This window comes from Miscanthus floridulus, chromosome 9 (genome assembly GCF_019320115.1).
Source record: "Miscanthus floridulus cultivar M001 chromosome 9, ASM1932011v1, whole genome shotgun sequence".
Taxonomy (NCBI): Eukaryota; Viridiplantae; Streptophyta; class Magnoliopsida; order Poales; family Poaceae; genus Miscanthus; species Miscanthus floridulus.
This window is the reverse complement of record NC_089588.1, coordinates 68,495,199-68,518,909: the sequence shown is the minus strand read 5'-3', so window position 1 is coordinate 68,518,909 and position 23,711 is coordinate 68,495,199. Positions and strand designations below refer to the sequence as shown.

Here is a 23,711-nt window from a genome sequence, read left to right as displayed (position 1 = left end):
TCTCTGTCAGGCAAGATGGATCCCCTGGCCTCAGGGTCAGTTGAGGCAGAGTCCTCCCATAGAGGCTAGGCAAGGCGGAGCACAAACCTAAGGGGCAGGTGAGATGGAGCCCGCCCATAGGGGTCGAGCGAGGTGGAGCTCTCCCTCAGAGGCCGGGTGAGGTGGAGCCAGCCCTTAGAGGTCAGGCAAGGCAGAGCCCATGGCCTCGATGTCAGGCGAGGCAGAGCCTGCCCTTAAATGTCGAGCGAGGCGAAGCACAAACCCAAAGGTCAGGCGAGGCGGAGCCTGCCCTTAGAAGTTGGGCAAGGCTAAGCCTGTCTTCAGGGGCTAGACGAGGCAGAGCCAGCCCTCAGAGGCCGAGTGAGGCAGAGCATGTGGCCTCGGTGTCAGGCGATGCGGAGCATGTGGCCTCGGTGTTAGGTGAGGCGGAGCCCGCAGCCTCAGTGTTAGGTAAGGCGAAGCCCACCCTTAGAGCTCAAGCGAGGTGGAGTGCAAACCCAAGGGTCGGGCGAGGCGAAGCCCATCCTTAGAGGCCAGGTGAGGTGGAGCCAGCCCTTAGAGGTTGGGGGAATCGGAGCCCACGGCCTTGGTGTTGGGCGAGGTAGAGCCCGCAGCCTTGGTGTTGGGCAAGATAGAGGCCACCCTCAGAGGTTGGGCGAGGTAGATCCCATGGCCTCGATGTCGTTCAAGGTGAAGCCCGCCCCTAGAGGCCGGGCGAGGTGGAGTTTGCGCACCTAGGGGTCGATTGGAGCTATAGTCACACTCTTGACTGCTCAGATGAATGAATGTTTATGGTTATTAGCTCCTCCTCTTTGGGTACCCTAGTATTGGTCCCCGACACCGGGTAGAGTCTACGTGTAGGTTGACTCATGTGAATTCGTCTGTGCCGGTTAAGGACCATACCATTGTTGGCACTTCTGACAAGATTGAACGCATATCTCTCACTTAGCTAGTCAGATAACTCATTCTGACCGCGAAGCTGAGTAGTTCAAGTTAGGCCACACCCCATTCTATTAGAGTGCGCACTCTGGATGGTAGTAAGGATGTGCGGGGAGCCAGACGTGAGCCCAAGGGCAGGCTAGGCCTGAACATCCTAGCAGCTGGTTGTCCCTGATTGTGTGATGCTGGGCGAACCCATGAAATGTGGACCTGAGTTGTACCAGAGGTGACCTAAGGTGACTGTTGATCTGGACTGCCTGGGTTTGTGTTAGGAATAAATTCCCAGCTGGTTGAAATCGATTTTAATCGTCATCTCTCCCGGACAGTAAGAAACTTGGCTAGCCCCAACATCGTAGTAACTGTATGATGGAATGATGGTTATGATGAACATGGAATTACTACACCATCTATGGTTACTATTGTATGCTACTAAATGATATACCACATGTTTGGCACTAGTTAGTCGCTAATCTAGAGATGAATAGCTATAATTAACTTGATAACCAAATTATAAAATGTACAACTGAATTAGTCGCTTTTTATGCAAAATGTTGTCAAGCTAGCTCCACTTATAAAGCCTTGCATAATCCTTGGAATCACTTTACTTTTGGTTTATGATGGGTAAGTCTAGCTGAGTACCTTCTCGTACTTAGGGTTTTATTCCCATTGTTGCAGATGGTACAATTTATCATGGCTATTGCTAGAACTGCTTCTGTCCCACTGTGGACAAGGAGTAAACCCTGGGCAGGCAACTCTTATTAATCCCTCTCTTATGCTTCTGTGTAAGTGTGATCATGAGCTGGCACTATATTTAAACAATGTTGTAGATGTTGGTTTCAAACTTTTAATTTGCTTCCTCTACTATCTTACCTGAACGTGGTTTGTAATAACTTTAATTTGTACTCTGATGGATGAACTGTATTTGTGAACTTTATGTAACGTGTGACATGTATGTTGAATCATGTATGATCTTTGTTGTATGTTGGTTGAATCGAGACCCTACACGGTACTCGACGGACTACCGGGTTTAGATGGGCTCAAGTATGACAGTACGACCGCTTGCGGGCTACCATTGTACTTGTGCTCTTATAAATTGGTCAGTTTTGCTACAATAAAGTTAGGTAAATCATCATCACATGTGAGGAATTTTGTTTATAATTCACCTAGTTCCACTTGTGCTTGTAGAATTATTTGTATGCAGGAAAATATAGAAAAATATGCAAAAAAGTGACAAACACATGGAGCAAGTGGACAGGATAGGAGGCCGTGGGCCCACTTGGCAACACCACTCGGCCCCACATGGGCATCGCCTGGCCCCCCAAGTGGCCCTACCATGTCACCAATCCATGGGAGGTGCTCCAAAGCCAATGACAAGTCAGTTTGATCAACGGATAAGATTTGATGCCAGTGGATTCATGGGCCCATTGTCATAGACATGGAAAGCTCCACCGACTTACCAACCACCATACTAGCTGAATTTTGACATGTGTTGTCCATGTAACTAACTTTGGGAGCCAACCAGCATCATAGGATGCAAAGGCGGTGCATCCTAGGGCTAGCCGGTGCCCCTATGTCATCGCCCGGTGCCCCCTTGTGGCCACCGACCTCTTGCCTACCTACAAGTACCCCCCCATGCCTCCCTACACTATAAATAGAGGGTGCGGAGCTTGGTGGAAGGACGTCCCATTCATTTCCAAGCTTCTCTTAGCTTTCGAGCTTAGCATTAGCTATAGAGTAGTAGTCTAGTAGCGGAGCAGAGCAAGAGCAGGAGCTTCTCTCAGAGTCAGAAGAGTCTTCTGGGTGTAGTATACCTCTTTTGTAATTCTATCATTTAGCATTTACTTTATTCAGTATTTATTTTAGTACTTTATTCTAGTATTATTGCTTTGCTTCACTTAAGTACTTAGTCATTATTGTTCATCATTAGTGAGCTTAGGTGCTTATTGTTTGGCATTAGTAGCATAGGTTATCTCTTAATTAGTAGCTATTCGTTAGAATTGGTTCCACCGTCTAGTTAGGGTGCTTTGATCTCATTTCATCGGAGCTCAGATCGAAGTAGTAAGTTTATAGATTAAGCGTGGTGCTTAGGCTATAGATTACTTGTGATTACAGATAGGCCTCTAGATAGATTGTGGTAGGTGGCAAGTGGTGACAGCCTTGTACATCCTCTGTATTCCACGATGATAGGCTTAGTTATTAAATCGTAGGGCTTGTGGCAGACTTTGTCTATTTAACTATCCTAGTTGGTAGGGGGGGCTGTGCCCCGAAGTACTAGCGCATTTCTCCTAGTTACCTCTTTATCCTTAGTTACCTGAAAGATAAATCGCTCGCACTCCCACCAAGCTATCTCTAGTGTAGCCTATTTAGTAGTTTAGTTTAGGTAGTGCACATTCAACTTCCACTATCGTTCACCTACCTAGGATACACTTAGGCTTCCCTTAGCAACCTATTAGTAAATATAAATTCTAGGCTTCCACATTCCTGTGGGAAAAATATAAATTCGACACTCAATACTCACAGAGCGAAGTGCTACTCTATAGTTCTGTGCGCTAGCGGAATTCCTCCAATAGTTGTTAAGAAGTATCAACAGGCGTTTCTGGCGCCATTGCCGGGGAAGGCAAATGGCCTCGAATTTATATTGCTAGTCTTGCTAACTAGTCTTTTTGTTATCCTAAGTAGTTTATCCATTTTTCCTCTTATCCTATCACTACCCTACATGATCATGGGTGATAAGTCCATTCATGATTTTTCTACACCCTCGGCTGCTAATGTAGCCACCGAACCCAATGTTATCAATGGGGACGCTAACTTTGAGCTTAAGCCATTGTTAATTACGATGGTTCAACCTAGTCCATTTTATGGGAAAGCCCACGAGGATGCAAATGCTCACCTCCAACATTTCTTGGTGATTTGTAGCACATTCACCATTAAGGGAGTGAGCCAAGAGGCTATACGTCTTCGCCTTTTCCCCTTCTCTTTGTTAGGAAAGGCTAAGCAATGGTTTTACTCTAACCGTAATGCTGTAGACACATCAGACAAGTGTTGCAACGCTTTCCTAGTCAAGTTTTCCCTATGGGGAAAACTAATGCTCTTCGCAATAAGATCTCTAGTTTTCAACAACTAGTAGATGAGTTGATTCCCGAAGCTTGGGAACGAATGCAAGAGTATGTCTCTGCATGCCTGCACCAGGGTATGGAAAACTAGCTTTTGATCGAGAACTTCTTCCATGGATTAGTGTTGTTAGATACAAGCCATTTAGATGCTGCTGCTGGTGGAGCATTCTTTTCGCTAAGTTTTGTAGCTTCCAAGACATTGATCGAGAAGATGGTCTCCAACCAAGGATGGAGTGACGATCGACTCCATCCTCGTAAACGAGGTATGGATTCAGTAAAAGAAATTAACATGCTTGCGGCTAAGATGGATCTACTCATGAAATGAGTAGAACGTCTTGAGAAGGTGAGTGCCCAAGAGACACTCAAAGCCATGGAGTCCCACATGACTTGTGAAGTCTATGGAGATGTTGGACATTCGAGAAATTCCTATCCCAAGACCCAGGAGGACCTCAACTTCATCAACACCGACAACGGGTTCCGTCCACAACAACATCAAGGTTGGAATCAGTGCTCCAACAATCAAGGAGGTAACAATTATTACTCTTCTCAATGTATGAATAATCAAGGTAATAATAGTTATGCTTTCCTTAAAAATCTTTGTTATAGCAATGGTAGAATTTCTGATAGCATTAATAAAAAGTTGCATGCTCATGACAAGATGTTAGAAAATATAAATGCTAAATTGGATGAGTTTTCTTCTACTTTAAAGAATCAACTTAGTTTCAACAAGATGATAGAAACCCAATTAGCCCAAATTACTGCTGCTATCCCATCCTATGAAAAAGATAAAATTCCTAGCAAACCAAAAGGAACCATGGAGACAGCCAACCTTGTTACGGCAAGGTATGACTTTTCTAAAAATGGTTGAGGATTTCCTATTAAGGTGATCCTAGGAACCCCATCATTGCTTGCTCCATAGGACCCCACACTTTTCATAATGCCATTTGTGATATAGGGTCTAGTATTAACATCATGTCTAAGAAAACTTATGATAAATTGTTCTACACTACCTTAGCTCCAACCTCAGTTTACCTATAATTAACCGATCAATCCACCTATTATCTCGAGGGAGTAGCCACTAATCTATTAGTGAAAGTTAGGAGTGCTTATGTTCCTATAGATTTTATGATCTTAGACATGGGCAACGCCGAGGATACACCTTTAATCCTTGGTCGTCCTTTCTTTAATCCTACAAATGCTTGCACAAATGTGGCTTCTAGGAAAATCCAATTCCACTTTGCTGGAAGAAAAGAAATATTTGCTTTTGCCTCTGGATGACCCCTCTTTGATGAGAAGCAAGAAAAGAAGAAGCATCCGAAGAGAATAAAGATGAAGAAACCAAAGTCGATTGAAGAGCCAGAGAAGCCTATCAAGAACATGAAGAATAGAAAGAGATGGCGTAAAAAGAAAGATTCGTCCTCAAACTCATCATCCCCTGATCCTGACAGGGCCTCTGAGGTGGAACAAGAGAAAACACCTCCGCCCAAGGACGAATGACCTTGAGCCCTTCAAAAAGGTAAGTTCTCCATCTATTGCATTTATTTACCGCATTTCATTAGTTGCATCTCATATTTAAATTTCAACTAAATTTGCTTTGCATTGCATGATAGGTTAGTTGCATTTAGCTACTCTATGTTAATAAATAAAGTTCTGTAGTAGCTATGCATGATAGGATAGATTTGCATTTAAAAACACATATAAAAAATTTCTTAATAATAATGAATAAAAATAAATAATATTCAGCATTATCCATACTGAATAAGTTATCTAGTAGTAATAGGTTTGGTTATTTAGTTATTTATGCATCCTAGTAGTATTAGTCTGTTAATAAAGAAAAGAATCAAAATAGCTGCCAGACGACATTCCAACTTATGCAAAAGGCAAGCTTGGGGAGACATCTCTCCTCGCTCAGGTATGAAAATCTTAAACTCTCTCTTTACATTCATATTTGTCTTACATTTCAATATTCATGATCATAGAATGTGGAGAGGAGTGCCTTAAAATTTATCTTAAAAGAAACTTTGCTCTAATAAAATGATGATAATTTATTTGAAGATGATGAATAGTTGCTATGTGATACTTTGCAAAAGCTTGTCATACAACCTTATACTTCTTAAGTTTTGAGCATGGTAACTTAGAGTTCATCTTAAGTTGAATGCTTTCATGGGTTGCAAATGCTAGAACCAAGAATAGGCTTATGTGAGATATGTTGTAGACATTATTAGAGTAAATCTTTGAACCTATCTGAGGAATGGTAAAAACAACCTGGAGTTTTGTTTTGCAAAATGCTAAAACTCTCTTGCTAGAAGCTCCTCAATGGTGATAAATTCCTACCAAAGCCAAATACATAGTCATTCATACATGATAAAGCCACCATAAAAGTTTCTTGTTTGTTTTGAGCTTTTTCAAGCCTTGTTGATCTGAGTAGAGAAACTTGTCATGCTTTTTTATCAAGATCACGAACACCCACATATTTATGCTATTCTTACACTGGGAATACGCACCCACATATGTTTTCCATACATTATTGCTCTATGAGAACCAAAGTTACCTCTCTAGCTATCTTACATAAAAAAGAGAGGCATGGGCTACAAAAAAGTGAGAGAGAATAAAAGAGCAAAAATCTCTAGTGTTCAAAAAAAGACAAAGAGAGTGTGAGAAGAAGAAAAGTAGCCATGCCCTCTCAAAAAGAAGCTAGAGAAGGGAAACTTTTCAAAGGAGTACCACTTCCGCCAAAGATACCACACACAAGCACATCTTGATCAATTAGTATGATTTGTTGCTCCTTGCGATCCAAGTGTTTAACTTAGCAATAACTCAATTCAAGTAGGCTATGCTTTTATCCCCTACCTTGAGCACCACATAAGCTTTAGGATAGAAATTAAGGCTAAGAACCATGGCCTTGGTGAGATTTCAAACACCATTGAGTGACTTGAGTGTACCATCTGAGGAACTTAGGCAAGTTTTTCTTCTCAAAATCTATTGAAAACCTCCAGGAAGTTTGAGCTAAACGAAAGTAGGCAAAAAGTATCTATCTAGCTACACATTCTTGCAATTGCTTGTGTCATGGTGAAAGCTATAAGTCCCACATTGCTAAGACTGATGGTGAATTTCTAAGTGCTAACATGTTCAACTCAAGAGATAGTATTTGTTTGTATATAAGTTTCTATAGGGTGTTACATAGTAGTAACTCCTGATCCAGGACCTATTCCATGGTAAAACTGCATCTTTGCTGAGGACAGCAAAGGGGTAGCTTGGGAGAGCTTGTTGATGTCACTAACACCTATTTTGACCATCAACATTCCACCCAAAAGCATGACAAAGTGACGTAAATCATCATCTCATGTGAGGAATTTTGTTTATAATTCACCTAGTTCAACTTGTGCTTGTAGAATTATTTGTATGCGGGAAAATATAGAAAAAATATGCAAAAAGGTGACAAATATGGACACATGGAGCAAGTGGACAGGATAGGAGCTCGTGGGCCCACTTGGCAGCACTGCCTAGCCCCACATGTCACCGATCCGTGCGAGCTGCTCCAGAGCCAATGACAAGCATACATTCAAGTCGGTTTGATCAACGGACAAGATTTGATGCCGGTGGATTCATGGGCCCATTGTCATAGACTTGGAAAGCTCCATTGACTTACCAACCACCATACAAGCTGAATTTTGACATGTGTTGTCCAAGTAACTAACTTAGGGAGCCAACTAGCACCGTAGGATGCAAAGGCGGTGCATCCTAGGGCCTGTCGACGCCCCTATGCCACCGCTCGGTGCCCCCTATGGCCACTGACCTCCTGGCTACCTACAAGTACCCCCCATGCCTCTCTACACTATAAATAGAGGGTGTGGAGCTCGGTGGAAGGATGTCCCATTCATTTCCAAGCTTCTCTTACCTTTCTAGCTTAGCATTAGCTATAGAGTAGTAGTCTAGTAGTGTAGTAGAGCAAGAGCAAGAGCAAGAGCTTCTCTCGGAGTCAAAAGAGTTTTCTAGGTCTGGTATAGCTCTTTTGTAATTCTTTCATTTAGCATTTACTTTATTCAGTATTTATTTTAGTACTTTATTCTAGTATTATTGCTTTGCTTCACTTAAGTACTTAGTCATTATTGTTCATCATTAGTGAGCTTAGGTGCTTATTGTTTGGCATTAGTAGCATAGGTTCTCTCTTAATTAGTAGCTATTCGTTAGAATTGGTTCCACCGTCTAGTTAGGGTGCTTTGATCTCATTTCATCGAAGCTCGGATCAAAGTAGTAAGTTTATAGATTAAGTGTGGTGCTTAGGCTATCGATTACCTATGGATACGGCTAGGGCTCCGGATAGATTGTGATAGGTGGCAAGTGGTGACAGCCTTGTCCATCCTCTGTATTCCACCACGATAGATCTAGTTATTAAATCGTAGGGATCATGACAGACCTTGTCTATTTAAGTCTCCTAGTTGGTAGGTGGGTTGTGCCCTAAAGTACAAGCGTATTTCTCCTAGTTACCTGTTTACCCTTTGTTACTTGAAAGATAAATCACTCGCTCTCCCACCTAGCTATCTCTAGTGTAGCTTATTTAGTGTTTAGTATAGGTAGTGCACATTCAACCTCCACTATTGTTTACCTACCTAGCATATACTTAGGCTTCCCTTAGCAACCTACCAGTAAATATAAATTCTAGCCTTCCACCTTCCTGTGGGAAAAATATAAATTCGACACTCGTATGCACTGAGTGAAGTGCTACGCGATAGTTCTGTGCACTTGTGGAATTCCTCCAATAGTTGTTAAGAAGTATCAAGAACCGCTTGTTTGGGGATGGTATGGAGTGGCAATGTTGTGCTTGACTCCATATTCTGCCAAGAACTGACGGAAGGTCTTGTCGATGAAATGTGGCCCTCCATCACTAATGACCAATCAGGGTGTTCCAAATCGTGGGAATATCACTTCTTGGAACATCTTTTTAGAGTGCTTGGAGTCAGCGGCTCGACATGGTAATGCTTCTACCCATTTGGACACATAGTCTACAGCCACCAAGATGTATTCGGTGTCTCTAGACTTTGGGAATGGTCCCCAGAAGTCGATCCCCCAAACATCAAACAACTCCACTTGGAGGTTATTCATGAGTGGCATTGCTTCCCAAGCATTGATGTTTCCATGTTTCTCGCATCTAGCGCATCTTCTAACAAATTCCTTTGTATCTTGATACATTGTTGGCCAAAAAAATCCCCTTTGCCAAATTTTAGCATGTGTATAGAATGCTCCATAATGTCCTCCATCAGGTGATGCATGGCATCTCTCTATGATTTTTGTGGCTTCAACCATGGGGACACATCTCCATAGCAATCCATCAGCACAAACCCGATAAAGATATGGATCATCCCACAAGTGGAAACATCTTTGATGCTTGAGCTTCCTCTTGTCCTCCCATGGTGCAACATCACCTGCAACCTTGTAGTTCACAATATTTGCATACCATGGGTCAGAGTCTGTTACCTTCAGTAGTGTGTCATCCCTTAGATAGTCATTAATAGGTGACTCATGTGTTTCCTTATATTGAAGCCTAGACAAGTGATTGGCTATCGAGATCTCTTCCCCCTTCTTATCTCTTATTTCTATGTCCAATTCTTGGAGTAGGAAAATCCATCGGATCAACCGAGGCTTCGCATCTTTCTTAGTGAGGAGGTATTTAAGAGCAGCATGGTCTGTATAAATAATTAACTTTGCCCCCACTAAGTAAGATCTAAACTTATCTTGCAAAGAGAATAGCCAACAACTCTTTTTCAGTGGTAGCATAATTGAGTTGTGGCCCAGACAAGGTTTTGCTAGCATAGGATATAGCATAGTGTTTTTTATCCTTGGTTTGGCCAAGAACGGCCCCAACAGCAAAGTTGCTAGCATCACACATGATCTCAAAGGGTAGCTTCCCATCAACTGGTTGGGTGATTGGAGCTGAAATGAGTGCCTTCTTGAGGATTTGAAAAGCATCATGGCACTCATTGTTAAAAATGAAAGGTGCATCTTTGGCTAGGAGGCTAGTTAGGGATCTAGCGATTTGAGAAAAGTTTTTGATGAAACGTTTGTAGAACCCTGCATGTCCTGGAAAGCTATGAATTCCTTTCACATTTGTGGGAGGTGGAAGTTGTTCAATGACTTCAATCTTTACTTTGTCCACTTCTATCCCACGAGCATACACCTTGTGTCCTAGCACTATTCCTTCCTAGACCAAAAATGGCATTTCTCCCAGTTCAGGACTAAGTGCTTTTCTTCACACCGTTGTAAGACTTTATCTAAATTTTCCAAACAATCAATGAAGGTTTTGCCATAGAAAGTAAAATCATCCATGAACACCTCCATGATTTTCTCAATCGTGTTAGAGAAATTGGACATCATGCACCGTTGGAAGGAAGCTAGAGCATTGCACAATCCGAACGACATTCATTGGTATGCATAAGTTCCATATGGGCATGTAAAAGTGGTCTTACTTTGGTCGTCGGGGTGGATCAGGATTTGGTGATATCCAAAATACCCATCAAGGAAACAAAAGAAGAAATGGTTTGCTAGTTGTTCTAACATTTCATCAATGAATGACAACGGGAAGTGATCCTTCTTAGTGGCCTTGTTAAGTTTTCGATAGTCAATGCACATCCGCCACCCGGTGATAGTTCATTGAGGAATGAGTTCATTCTTTTCATTCCTTACGACTATCATCCCTCCTTTCTTTGGCACAACTTGGATAGGACTAACCCACTCGCTATATGGCATAGGATAAATAATCCTAGAGTGCAAAAGCTTAAGGACCTCTTTCTTAACAACTTCTCGCATGGCATTGTTAAGCCTCCATTGTGGTTCTCTTGATGGCGAAGAATCAGGATCGATAGGGGATACGATGAGTACAAAGAGTGGGACTAATCCCTATGAGGTCTTGGAGTGAGTAGACTATGGTTGATTTATGTCTTTCTAGAACAGCGACAAGTTTACGGGTTTCTTCTTGGGAAAGCTTGTTGCTTATGATGACATGAGTTTCTCGGTTGTTATTGAGAAAGACATATTTCAAGCCAGAAGGAAGGTGTTTTAGCTCAATTGAGGATTGTGGTGGTATCTTCGTTTGATCTAGTTCGATAGGCTCTGCCAGCTCTTCCTCTTCTTGAATAAAATATTCATCATCAAGAGCTGGTTGGACCATGTCTTCTAGAGATGCCATTAAAACATGCTCAACAGGGTCTTGTTTGGGCTTGGGTTCTATCACGTTGTTTGAGCGTGCAAGCGAGACGACAATAGTAGACTTTCCTAGCTTTAAATTCAAGAGGCCCTATTTCAGTCTCTCAAAAGAGTGTCCCTAAAGGTACACCAATCAAGAGGGATATGTCTAAGATGTATAGATATGAAAATCTAAGTAATACTCAGAGCCTCTTATGCGCAAAGGTATAGTTCTCATGACCCCTTAACTTTTAAGAGTAACTCTTAAAGGAATTCTCAAAAGCTTATGAGATGGGATCAAGGACTCATTGGGGCAAAGTTTTTTGGCCAAAGTCTTTGAAATGATATTCATCCTAACGGTAGGACTATAATGAGCCTCTATGGTTGTTTTCTTTTGGATGCAAGATAAGACATCTGAGGGGGCAGTGATTCAGGCTACATTAGTGGATAACTCTATTTCTGCCAACCACTCATGGCTCATGATGGCCGAAAGTCCTTTGACATGTTCCATTAGGAAAGACTCATTGTGTGGACCATCGTCATCCTCTAATGATACAAAATGTGCCAAAGACTTCACTTGAACTGGTAATTTCAAGGCATTCCCAAAATCTTCAAAAAGATCTTCCTCGATTTCAGAGGGAACATAGAAGGATGAGGTTCATGATCCTCTAAGGTGTGGTGTGTTCCCTCAATGGGAGGTTCTTTGGCAACCAAATCACTAGAAGAATTTGAAGGAATTTTGGATTCAGTTGTATGTGCCTCCTCTTGTTGATCGGGGCTTGGCTCAACTTCTTCTTTGGGAAACTTGTCAAAAATGCCAGTGTAAGGGGTGTTTTCAAGGATTTTCTATTGAATGGCCCTCCCCTCACTAATGGTTTTGTGTGAATGATCCTCCAGAAGATACGTCAAGGTGGAGAGCAGCTTCCTTGCTAAGACAAAGATGGAAGTGATGTAAAAGGACGTGGTCAGGCAAGGAAAGGTTTGGACCAGAGTTAATAAGGCTTATGAACCTATCCTAGGCTGCTCCTAATGTTTCATTCTCTTTTTGTTGAAAAGTAAGAACTTCTATTCGTAGAGCGGCAATTCGAGATAAAGGGAAGAAAGCAAGTCAAAAATTGTCTTGAAGTTCATCCCAATTTCCATTTACTCCTACGATATGAGCGTAGCATTATTTTTCTCTATCCAAAAGGGAGAACGGAAACAATTTCCATTTAATGGTCTCTTGTGTCATGCTAGCAATAGTCAAGCAAGAACACAATTGCTCAAATTCATGAAGGTGGGTGTAAGGATTTTCATCTTCTATGCTAGAGAAGGATTGCTCCCGAACCATGGCTATGAAAGTAGGATGATGCTCATTGCCATCAGTAAGAATGGGGTGCATTGATGGTGGAGGCTCCAATAATTCACCCTTCAAAGCCAAAAGTTGAATGATAGGTGAGGAATCCATGTGGCACGAGTGGTTGTAAAAGGTAAAGGAATATACGGACGAACTTGGTTCCAAACTAACACAGCTACCGTTCCCTAGCAACGGCGCCAGAAAGCTTGTTGGTATTTTTTTAACACACACACAGAAAAACCCGCAAGCGCACGGATAACACTATAGCTTTCACCAAGGAGTATTCTAGAGTATCGTATTTATCCATAGGGAACACAAAGTGTTCTAGTAAGGATCAAGGATGTCTAAGGATAAAAATAGAAAAGTGTTTTTATGGGTAGAGAAGTATTTTCTAAGGCTTAAACTAGATAACTAAGGATCGGGATTACTTCACTTACTTACTTTGGAGCAATAGTACCTTTCTGACTCTCAAAGGAGGTGAGAACAAGTAGTCAGGGGAAGGTTGTCTAAGCTCTACAAAACACCAATCCGAACATGATGGATTACAAAGGCCTGATAGAGCTGTCACCTCTAGGACTACCACAACTAACCATCGGATTAGGCGCACACTCAGGTAAACACTAGCTGAGACACCACGTCTATGCTAATGGTTACTACTCTAATCCAAATCTTAAGACTAGAGCACTTGATGCAAGCGGAGTTCCCGTAAGTAAAATAAAGTAAAGACTGAATTTAATTAACTAGAGAACTTGAAAATTCCAATAGAAGAACCTGGATGTCACCCAATGATGAGCTAGATCCATCGAGGTACAAAGTTGAGGAGAATCCAACAGGCCAGTTCCTCATATCTCTCTCCTCACCTCTCTCCCTATTTTCTATAATACAACTAGGTGAGAGGCACCTAGAGGGACACTACATACAATGTGTATGAAATAATGAAGCTTTGATGTGTAGGGTGCCCTTCTGGAGGAGGTATGGGGTCCTATTATAGGGGCACCAGGAGTCCTATGGGCCCATGAATCCCTGGCAACATAAAATCTGAGCCCTAGTTACAAACTGACCATGAGCAACGATGGAGATGGACTCTCAAAGGTGGTGGGGAACCGACCTAGAAAGCAGGGGCTGACTTGTGGGACCCATAGGCCGTCTGGCCTACAGGTGGAGCCAGCCGGCCTCCCCCTGTGATAGGTGGGCCTCCCCCTATGGTGATGTGGCCTAGACTCCATCTTGAGTTGACTTTCGCAGGTTGCGTGGGTTAAATCACTTGCTAATGTCGGTTTGTCTATTTGGAGTGTATGACAGTGGTCCCGGGACCTATTTTGTAGATAAATTCTCCTGCATTCACATATTCACCAAAACTTGTGGATTAGTTTGAACCCCTATACCTATGTTTGGTGATGAAATTAAGTATATAAGTAAGATATGTTGATGGTTTATGATTGATATTAACAACCATCAACACTTGTTCGGGTTATGCTAATGCCATGGACGTAACAGTACTCAACACAAAAAGAAATGGGAGCTCTCGATTTGCATGTGGGCAAAAACGTGCATGCTCCTATTAACGATTGGAGTACGTACAAACACAAACAAATTGCGCTCCAGGAAATGGTGAGCGATAAATACAGCTAACGCAATGTTTGCCTAACACACGGCCATAATGTACCTCACGCCGCCCCCTTCTCCTTCTTCCTCCTTGTAGGCAACCCTCGCCCCCGCCGCTGCCCGCTCCTGCCGCTGTGGTATGCTAGGGCTTGGCTGGAGCTCGTCTGCTGTGGGCACCTATGGTGGCCACCTTCCCCCCTCGCCAGAGCTCGCTCGACTGCCTCCACCACCACTAGGGCCCCTAACCTCCTGGCCAGCCATCCTCCCCCAGACCTTTCCTTCTAAGCCCAATAGAGTTGGGGAAGATGATAGGGATTGCTCACCAGAACTCTAGCTCAGAGATCTAGGAGGAGGAGCCCTACCTCACTAGATTTTCCATGGCCCCCTAGATCCGACGGATCCACCATGGGTGGCATGGTGTGGGAGGAGGAGCTCGGTGCAGGTGAGGGGAGGAGGTCGGCGTGGGCACAAGGAGGCGGTAGGGCACAGCGCACGGGGAGGATCTCGCCGGGGAGGGAGAGAGGGAGGGAGAGGCAAGGAGGGGAGGTGGAAGACATGACATGGGGAGGGAGTGGTCGTGCGGGGTGACAAAAAATAGATGGACATAACTAACTCATTAATCTAAAATAAAACCTTGTAAATGCTTCCTTCTGATGGCATATGCATGGCTTAAACATCTAGCATGCATGGTCTCACGCTGACCTTGTTTGCTAGGCTTGTCGAATTAGTACCAAACAGCCATGGTAACAAAACTTGCTTGAGTGAAGAAGCTGAGAGGAGCCAAATGAGACTTCTTAATCAACCCGTGAATGTTAGGAACAGTAGCAACATAGGAATTTTCTACTTCAGCCATGTGTTCTTCTCCTCCCTCCTCACCCTTCATCTTCCACCTGCCCCGCCGCCACCAAACTCCACTGGCACCCAGACCATTAGCACTCTTACTAGTGTCCTCACCACTCGTCTACAATTGTTGCCGTTGTATTCCCACACCTTCCCCTTCATCGAGGTGTTGAGCGGGACTTGGATGTATTGGGATGCCATCCCATCCCATAGCACCAGGCAACGGCTGCCGACCACCTTGGGCGACTCCGATCTGAAGAAGGGTTTGAGGTAGAAGAAGTGGAGGAACAGATTGAAATGGGGATCGATGCCATGGAAGGCTTCGCATACGTTTATGAAGGTGGAAATGTGGCAGATGCTATTGGGATTCAGATGGCAGAGGCTAATGCCATAGTATAGCAATAGTTTGTGAAGGAAAGGATGAACAGGAACCCCAAATCCTTGAACATAGAAGCCCTCGAATACAACCATCTCATGGGTGTGAGGAGTCAGGAATAACTCATCAGTTGCAAGATGCCATTCACACCTCTCCCAGTTGGGGATGATACCTTCAATCAACATGCCATTGATATCCTCTTCAATGAGCATTGATTTCACCCACTCCACATCACGGGAAGTCTTGATGCAGGTGTGCTTCTTTGGGGCCATGGCTCAGATCTAGTTGCACTATGGGGATGTGAACACGATTTGGTGGGAAAGAGCTCTAATGGTGGAGCAGATGCGCGGCATGCGAGGAAGATGAAGCGGTTGCGGGATGTGAAGGAAGGAGTGTGGGGAAGAAGAAGAAGCGGCGGAAAATGGAAGCGATTGCGCAGAAGATGAAGCAACTGCTACGGCGGAGAGAGGGGGGCGTGCGTTGTGGGCGGCAATGTTTATATCAGCCTGCCCCTGCCTCTTTGCATTCTAGGGTTTTTGGGAAACCATGCCACGCCGCGCCCACAACTCTGAAACATCCGCAGGCGGGATAATGGGCCGTTAAATGGGCTTTCGGTTATTCCATTTCACAGGCATTTGTGGCGGTTTGGTGCTAAGCACAATTATTTTCTTCGGTCTAGCAAAGTTTTTTCACTTAATTTCTTTGAACCTGCTACAAGATGTTTTTTCTATCTTCTAGCAGGCTTGGGGATAAAGTGTGCACACTTCACCTAGCGATGAGTGTATTGTTTTTTCCTGTTATTGGTTTTCAGCTAAGCTGGGGTCTTGTTACTGGAGATTTTTCTTTTTTGACCCTGGCACTAGGTGTATCATTCACCTACCGTTAGGCTCAGGGACTTAGTGTGTAAACTGCACCTTATGATGCGTGTACTGATTTTGTTAGGTGCTGAGCACTCATTTCTGACTAAGTCATGGATGCTTCTTATCTGCCTCTGCTTTTTCTTAGATGGCTAAGTCATAGATGATAATCATCTGGCACCACAAATGGCACCTAAGTGTGTACACTTCATCTAAGATGAAGAATTTTCAAATTTTAATTTTGATCTCCTTGTGTCCTTATGGCAAGCCTTACTTGACTAAGTCCGAGGCTAGTTGACCAGTTAAACTGGTCGGCGATTAAGCGGGTCGAATTCCTAGTTAAACTAGTTGAACGACAATTAAACTGATCGGATTACAAGTTAAACTGGTTCACCACCAGTTAAGCTGGTCGGATTACCAGTTGAACTGGTCCCTTTCAAGTTAAACTGCTCTGTCATGATCAAGATGGTGTTGCTCAGGGGATACAAGGCGTTTGGGGACTAGCTGTGGGGGTATAACCCCAGGTACCCATGGCGTAGGACTTGGGCCGCCCCATCAAGGGACAATCCAGCCCACAAGATCAAGATGTGTGGGGCAAGGCACTGCTCAGCATGCACCGCAAGACTTTAGAAAGGAATCTTGAAGATTAAGAAAGATCTTATCGAATATGCTAGATATTTATTCCATGTAATCTCTATCGTATAGCCAACTAGTTTTAGATCTAACCGACCTGTAACCCTACCTCCTAGCTATATAAGGCCGGTAGGGGACCCCCTCAAAATATCTCTCATTGCCTCATTATTCCATCGCATACAGTAAAACCCAACAGAATAGAAGACTAGGGTATTACGTCGAGTTGACGGCCTGAACCTGTCTAAATCTTGTGTCTCTGTTGCCATCTAGTTCCTGTTCACGCATGCGTCACAATATAATCTACCATCGTGGATATACCCCTCGATGAACTATTGACGATATCTCATCGACAATTATCCTGGATTTAGCCCCACACCTGATAGATGGGAGTTTAACACATGCAGATAATACAATAATTCTCCTAAGCTTTTCTACCAAAAATCTTTAGAATATTAGACTTATCCTATCATGCTATGAGACAATGTCATGCATGAAAATCAATTTTGATAAAAGTGAGGTTATACCGTGGGATTAGAGGAAGGTATGCAACAGCAAGTAGTGGAGACTTTGAGTTGTAAACTAGGCTCTTTCCCTATGAAATACTTGGGTATGTCAGTTAGTGATATTGCAAAATCTCAAAAGCACAACTGAGATATGTAACTGATGACAAGACTTAGAAGAGATTGAGTACTTGGCAATGTGACTATATATCATCCGGAGGGAAATCTACTATGATTGACTCATGTTTTTCTCGTGTGCCTTTGTATACAATGAGAGTTTACCATCTTTATGAAGGAAACTTTCAACTGTTAGATATATTCACTATTCTAAAAAAACTGTTAGATTCTATCAGATCAAGGTTTTTCTGGCAAGGAACAGGGAAGAAAAGGAAATAACATATGATCAAGTGGGAAGCACTCAACAGACCCAAAGAGTTTGGTGGTTTGGGGTTTATAGATGTTAGAGCTATGAATGTGTGTTTGCTAGTCAAATGGATTGATAAACTAGAGAAAGGTGATGATGGTTTACGCTGCTCCCTGCTGAGAAAGAAGTATCTTGGGTAGAAAAGTATTTTTTAGATAAAAAATAAACAAGGTTCTCAGTTTTGGAGATCACTTTTAGAGTTAAGAATGTGGTATCAAAGAGAGTGGTGGAAATTAAGAGTGGTCAACAGACCAGATTTTGGCATGATTGTTGGCAAGGTGAATGCCCTCTGAAAATACAGTTTCATTGACTCTTTCAGATAACTTCTAAACCTGACATAGAGGTAGCTCAAGCATTTGTGGAGGGACAATGGGAAATTCAGTTTAGAAGGCAACTTAAATGAGGTACTCAATGAAGATTGGAACCAACTTCAGGAAATGCTAAATGAGATCACTTTATCAGATGGAAGAGAGATGGTTTTCTGGGCACTTGAAAATTCTAGGACTAGGAAATACTCAACTAGTTCTCTGTACAAGATAATGACATCAGGGGGTGTTAGAGATAGCCAGATGATGACTGTGTGGAAATGCAATATTCATTTAAAGGTTAAAATTTCATTGGTATGGCAGTTCATGATAGAATTCAATTTGGGGTGCAGTGGAAGAAAAAGCAATGGTCTAGTCCAGAGGAATGTGCCACTATTGACAAACTTGAAACTACTAGACCATATACTTTTCCGATGCCCCACTGCTATCTTCTTGTGGGCCTTTCTTAGGAACACTTTAGGATGGTGAAGCTCGCGAACTAATTGTGCTCAGTTTCTTGTAGAGTTTGTTGACAATTGTCGAGGAAAAAACAACAGGTATTAAACTTCATATGCACAGGTGCACTCGGACGATTTGGAAGACTCAAAACGACATGGCGTTCAACAAGAAGGTGTTGTCGTCTCCGATGGTGATCATCTACAAGACCTTGATGCTCATCAAGACATGGCGCCCTCTTCTGAAGACAAAGCTGCGACCCATTGCGGATGAGATGATCAACTTGATCGCATCGAATGCTCAATGAGAAGCTGTTTTGTCGATGTTGGTTGCTATTGAACTCCTTTTGTTCTTCTGATCGAGATGTAACCTGGTTGTGTTCTTATGTGTGGGAGTTGAGTTTTTCTTTTGGTAAGAGGGAAAGTCAATGGATGTTAAGCTTCTCTTTTCTGTGGTGCTTAATCTGTAAAACTGGTAATCCCAGTGCAGGATTTTTGGCATTCGATACGCTTTCTAATAAAGCTCGACGAATATATGTCCTTGATCTAAAAAAACTCAAGGAAATAGGGGCATGAGTGCCTGCAGTTTTCAGATTAACTGAGACCATAGATGTTCATTTTCACTTGGCCAGTGCATTTGTGGAGATATTCAGTGTTGTTACATAGTGTAAATTCAGTGGAGCTGATTGTTACAACAGTAACTTATCAGCCCTAAGCAAGGTTATCATATATTTAGAAGCAACAACTTACGTTTTACTGAAGATGAACTAGTTCATTGTGTAGACCTAACATTGACTGAGGTGAGTTACAATACAGAAGTACAGAAAAATGTATTGCTGATCTCTTCGAGTACTACTACTTTTGTTGAGGACATTTCTCAATGTCATTAGGAAAACTTAAAAAAAATCAATATTAAATTAAAAACATACAACATGTTTTTAGGCCTTAAATGATTTCAAATGAAAAAATTTGTTAACTACAAAGTTGAGATCTCTTTGCGTGCTACAGTTTTGATATAAAGTTTTTCTTCATTCAACTCGACTTTAAAAAATCTATGAATTTTACTGTGTTGCACCTATTTTTAGAGGCAAACCAAATTGCCAGCCACCTCCAGAAACCTATTTTTAGTGTGCTGCACCTATTTATGAAATCTCTTTTGCATTATTGGTAGTAGCATTGATGACATAAGTATTTGTATTAACTATGATCAGTATTTGTTTTGATTATTTTTTGTTACCTTCCAAATGTACAATATCCGGCGAATTTTTTTTTCTAATTTCCACTCTTCTCTACCTCGTTTTACTGACAAAATGAATGAATTTACAAGGGCATCTATGTTTCATATCCCCCCAAAAAAATGGGAATGAAATTGGACCCTGTATCAATCTACAACCCCATGGCTTGTACTAACTCACCAACTTGGATTGCAGCCATTTGCCACCTCCAAGTATCAAAACTCTGTAGAAGCACAAACTTCATTGCCTTGCTTAAAAGATGCTCTCCGTCCCTTTTCACCTTTGCAATCTTAGGGCACTTGAGCAACCCTATATAGGCGTCTAGGTCATGCACACAAGCAGGATCTCTCGCTTTGAAGAAATCCAGGGCAAGCTCGACACCGACATGCGTGTAACACGCACAGCTCCATGGAAGCTCCAACTTGGCCCACAAAAAGTTCTCGTTCAAGAAGATGCCGGGCAACTTGGTGATAGGGTCATTGACATTTACAACCCTTAGCACCTTCACCCCGAGCTTGTCGCAACGATTCTTGAACCCAGCGTTGCCAACCCTTGGACCAGCAAAAGAGTAGACGGTGATCGGCAAGGTATTGCCGAAACCATCGCGGTTGAGACCGAGCTCGGCAAGGTCGTACCCCAAGAGGAGGGCGAGGGAGCTGCCCATGCTGTGGCCGGCCAGCGTGATGCTGGTGTCCTCGTGTTTGTACTTGTTGATGAGGCGAGTCACCTCAGAAAGGAGCTGGTTTCGGCAGCTGCCGCAGGTGAACCGGCAGGTGGCGTCGTCGGAGGTGTAGACGGAGAGAAAGCCCGACTCGACCTTCACGTCCGGGCGTGGGTCCGCCGGATCGAACCTCGCCTGCTCGAGGGAGCTCATCATGTTGGCCACCCACTCCGAGCCGGTGACCGTGCCACGGAAGGACACGACGATGTCGCGGCGCCCGAGGCGGCGCGCCGTCTCGTCGGACCCGACCGCCACGTACCCGATCCACCGGCTCGGGCACGGCCCCGTCGCTCCAGGAAGCGCGATGTCCGGTGCAGCATAGATGTACCTCGTCACGTCGTACCCGGCGCTGGCCATGCCGACAGCGTCAAGCATCCGTGCCTTGCCGTACTTGCAGTTGAGGTAACGCTTGGAGCATGTGTCGAGGTCGAACGCCTTGTACGTGGCCGCCACGAGCTCGCCGTACCGGACGATCTCGGCGCGGAGGAGCGGGTGCAGCGGCTCCACCAGGCCGGCCCAGTCGCGGGCGCCCTGAATCTCCCGCCACATGCTCGCCAGCGTCTCGTCATTCTTCTTCATCACTCTTTCGGTCATGACGACCGGTGCTGCCGGCGTTGTGTGTCTGATGTTCACCGCGATGGACGGAGCAGAGGGCCGTGTCGTCTGCGGAGCGAACGTGGAGGGCGGCGCGGCCACCGCCGCCATTGCGGCGGTGGTGGAGCCATGGCCCCGCTGCTGGTGGGGTTTCACACATAGGCCAGAAAAAGGCTGAGATACCGGGAGGTGTACCGCCATTGTTGCTGATTGATGCGGTGCAGCTCCTCGTTCAGCAGTTGCACACGGTTTATTTGTTGTGAGCTTAGGGAGAGATCCAGATGGGGAGAGACGACAGAGAGAGCGAGCTCGGAGGTTGGCAGTTAGAGCTGGAGGTGAGGCTCACGAGCCTTTATATGGGAGAGGAGGACCGACGCGGGGTGTGTCCGTGTGTGTGTGTCCGTTTCCTTGCGAGACGTGTTGGCTAGTTGGAAAGCGAGAGAACAGAGCACATCTTGCACGTTGCGCGCGGGGATTTGACTGGAGCGGGAGCAGCGTGGAACTGATGGCTCCTTTCCTTTTCACTCAACCTTTTCCTTCAAATTTGCATTTAGGTCCATGAACTCTGACCATTCCAAACAATTTACATGACCTAGTACATTTTTTCGTAAGGAATGAAATTTTAGTCAATGAAATGCACATTTTCCGTATTTGCTAACGGGTACAAAAGTATTCTACATAACTAGAGCTTCATTTTATTCAAGTCACACGTGCTCCTACTTACTCCCTCAATTCCAAATTATAAGACATTTTATCTTTTCTAGATACGAAGATTTAGCTATACTCTAGATATATAGTGAAAACTGTGTACGTAGAAAAGACAAAAACGTCTTATACTTTAGAATGGAGGAAGTATATGTTATGTGTTGGCCCATACAATAAAAACTCCAATCTTTCTTTTTACCATGTGTTTACTTCTGGTATAAATGTAAATGTAAATCGTTGTCTTCGACAACATTGACAAAATTAAATAATTAAATTTTGTACATTTTGTTTGAATTATATCCTCTAGAAATGTTAACAATTGTATATGAGCAGACGTTTGGAACATATTAAATATGAAAAAGAGATACATGTTTCATATTTGCTTTCTATAGGCGAAAGGAATTTAATTTACAACACACATATAAGAATAAAGTGGATGCCGTACCCTCTCACTCTCTCACAATACAATATCATCTCCATAGAATCAAGTGCTTAGTGTCATTCTCCTCTGCGGCTCTGCCACCACTTTTGGCTGCTTTTGAATGCTGATCCAATCTACATGAAACCGTGTGCCAATGGTATTTCTTATTTTCTTAAGAACCATGGATGGCGAGCTCCAACAGCTTACGCCTATCCATTCAGCAAAATCACTTTCCGAAAGAACAAAAAATGTGATCAGAATGTTCTGTAAACTGCTCCAACCAAACCACTTCGAATCGAAGACATAAAAGCAATATTTCCTAAATGGTAAACGGTCTTTACACGATCACTCTTCATTTAGCGTTTAAGCTGTTTACACGGTGTTTAAACGAAGTTAAACGGTCTAAACGGTTTTGTACTTTAAAAAAATACATATAATTATATGTGTGCATGTAAAAAATCAAGTATTCTAACATTTATACATATTTATCCGAGTAAAAATTAATTATTTTGGTATGTATAAATATTTATGCATGTGAAAAGAACCAAATATAGATATTTATGCATGTAACATATCAAGTGTACACATTTATAAATATAATAAACTTAAGTATACAAATTTATCCATACAAAACTGAACTAAATTTACCTCGTGTTCGCCTACATAGCCGTTTAAACAGCTATTTAGCCCGTTTAATACTGTTTATCTCCGTTCCGTTTAGGCCGTTTAGACCGTTTTTTCTGTTTTTTTTTTACCGTTTAAACGGTCAGCCGTTTAATTTCCATTTACCCCTAAACAAAACAGTTTAACACTGTTTACCGTTTAGTTGACGTTTAAACGGTTGTTTAACCCGTTTAGGCAAACACCAAATAAAAGTGAAAGCGTACAAGATGCTGGCCCAGGTTCAAACACTATTAAAATTGCAGATACGCCAGGGATCCATGTGATAATTGCGGGTGGTCGGTAGGGGCCTTTCCGTGGCTCCACGTTGCGGTTGTGCCGGCCGGCGCCATGCGGTAGCCCGACGATGGCGTGAGGCGTGGGACCCACGCGACGACGAAAGCAAGCGACGTCGCCTCAGCACTAATTATACCCCCGCTCGTGCTGCAGGCCGCGCAGCTGCTACTCGTTACGCTGCACGACACGGAGCGTGCGAGGACGGCGCGAGGCCGTGCCGTACGCGACCGCCGAAATTGTGGCCGCCGAAGTGCACTGGCGCGGGCGTGTTCCTACTTTCGAGACCCTTTCTTGCTGTCATGATGGGTGTGTTTGACCGGACGGGACCAATAACTACATCCTCGCTCTGGGATATGGGATTATTAGACGATCAAGATATATACCAATATAAGTTGTTATTATATAATGTACTTCCTCCATTTTTTAATAGATGTGGTATTAGTTTTTTTTAAAATATCGGTATAAGACTCATGTGTGTTTATAGTAGTAACCCTTCTATTTTGATCGGATCCCATG

At 43.3% G+C, this 23,711-nt stretch overlaps 1 protein-coding gene and 1 non-coding gene across 2 annotated transcripts; both read right to left on the bottom strand.

Annotated features, from left to right (window-relative positions):
• Positions 1 to 4,026: 4,026 nt before the first annotated feature.
• On the bottom strand, positions 4,027 to 4,133 carry LOC136484484 (small nucleolar RNA R71). Its single transcript, XR_010766002.1, has one exon. It is a non-coding gene; the product is annotated as a small nucleolar RNA R71 (small nucleolar RNA).
• A 15,811-nt stretch (positions 4,134 to 19,944) lies between these two features.
• Positions 19,945 to 21,402, bottom strand: LOC136482099 (phospholipase A1 EG1, chloroplastic/mitochondrial-like). The gene has a single exon (XM_066479347.1). It carries the CDS (start codon positions 21,311 to 21,313, stop codon positions 19,949 to 19,951), a length of 1,365 nt encoding a protein of 454 aa, XP_066335444.1. The 5' UTR covers positions 21,314 to 21,402; the 3' UTR covers positions 19,945 to 19,948.
• Between the last annotated feature and the right edge of the window lie 2,309 nt (positions 21,403 to 23,711).

Excerpts from the sequence above, each read along its gene's own strand:
- LOC136482099 (XM_066479347.1), bottom strand. The coding sequence starts at position 21,313 with ATGGCGGTACACCTCCCGGTATCTCAGCCTTTTTCTGGCCTATGTGTG.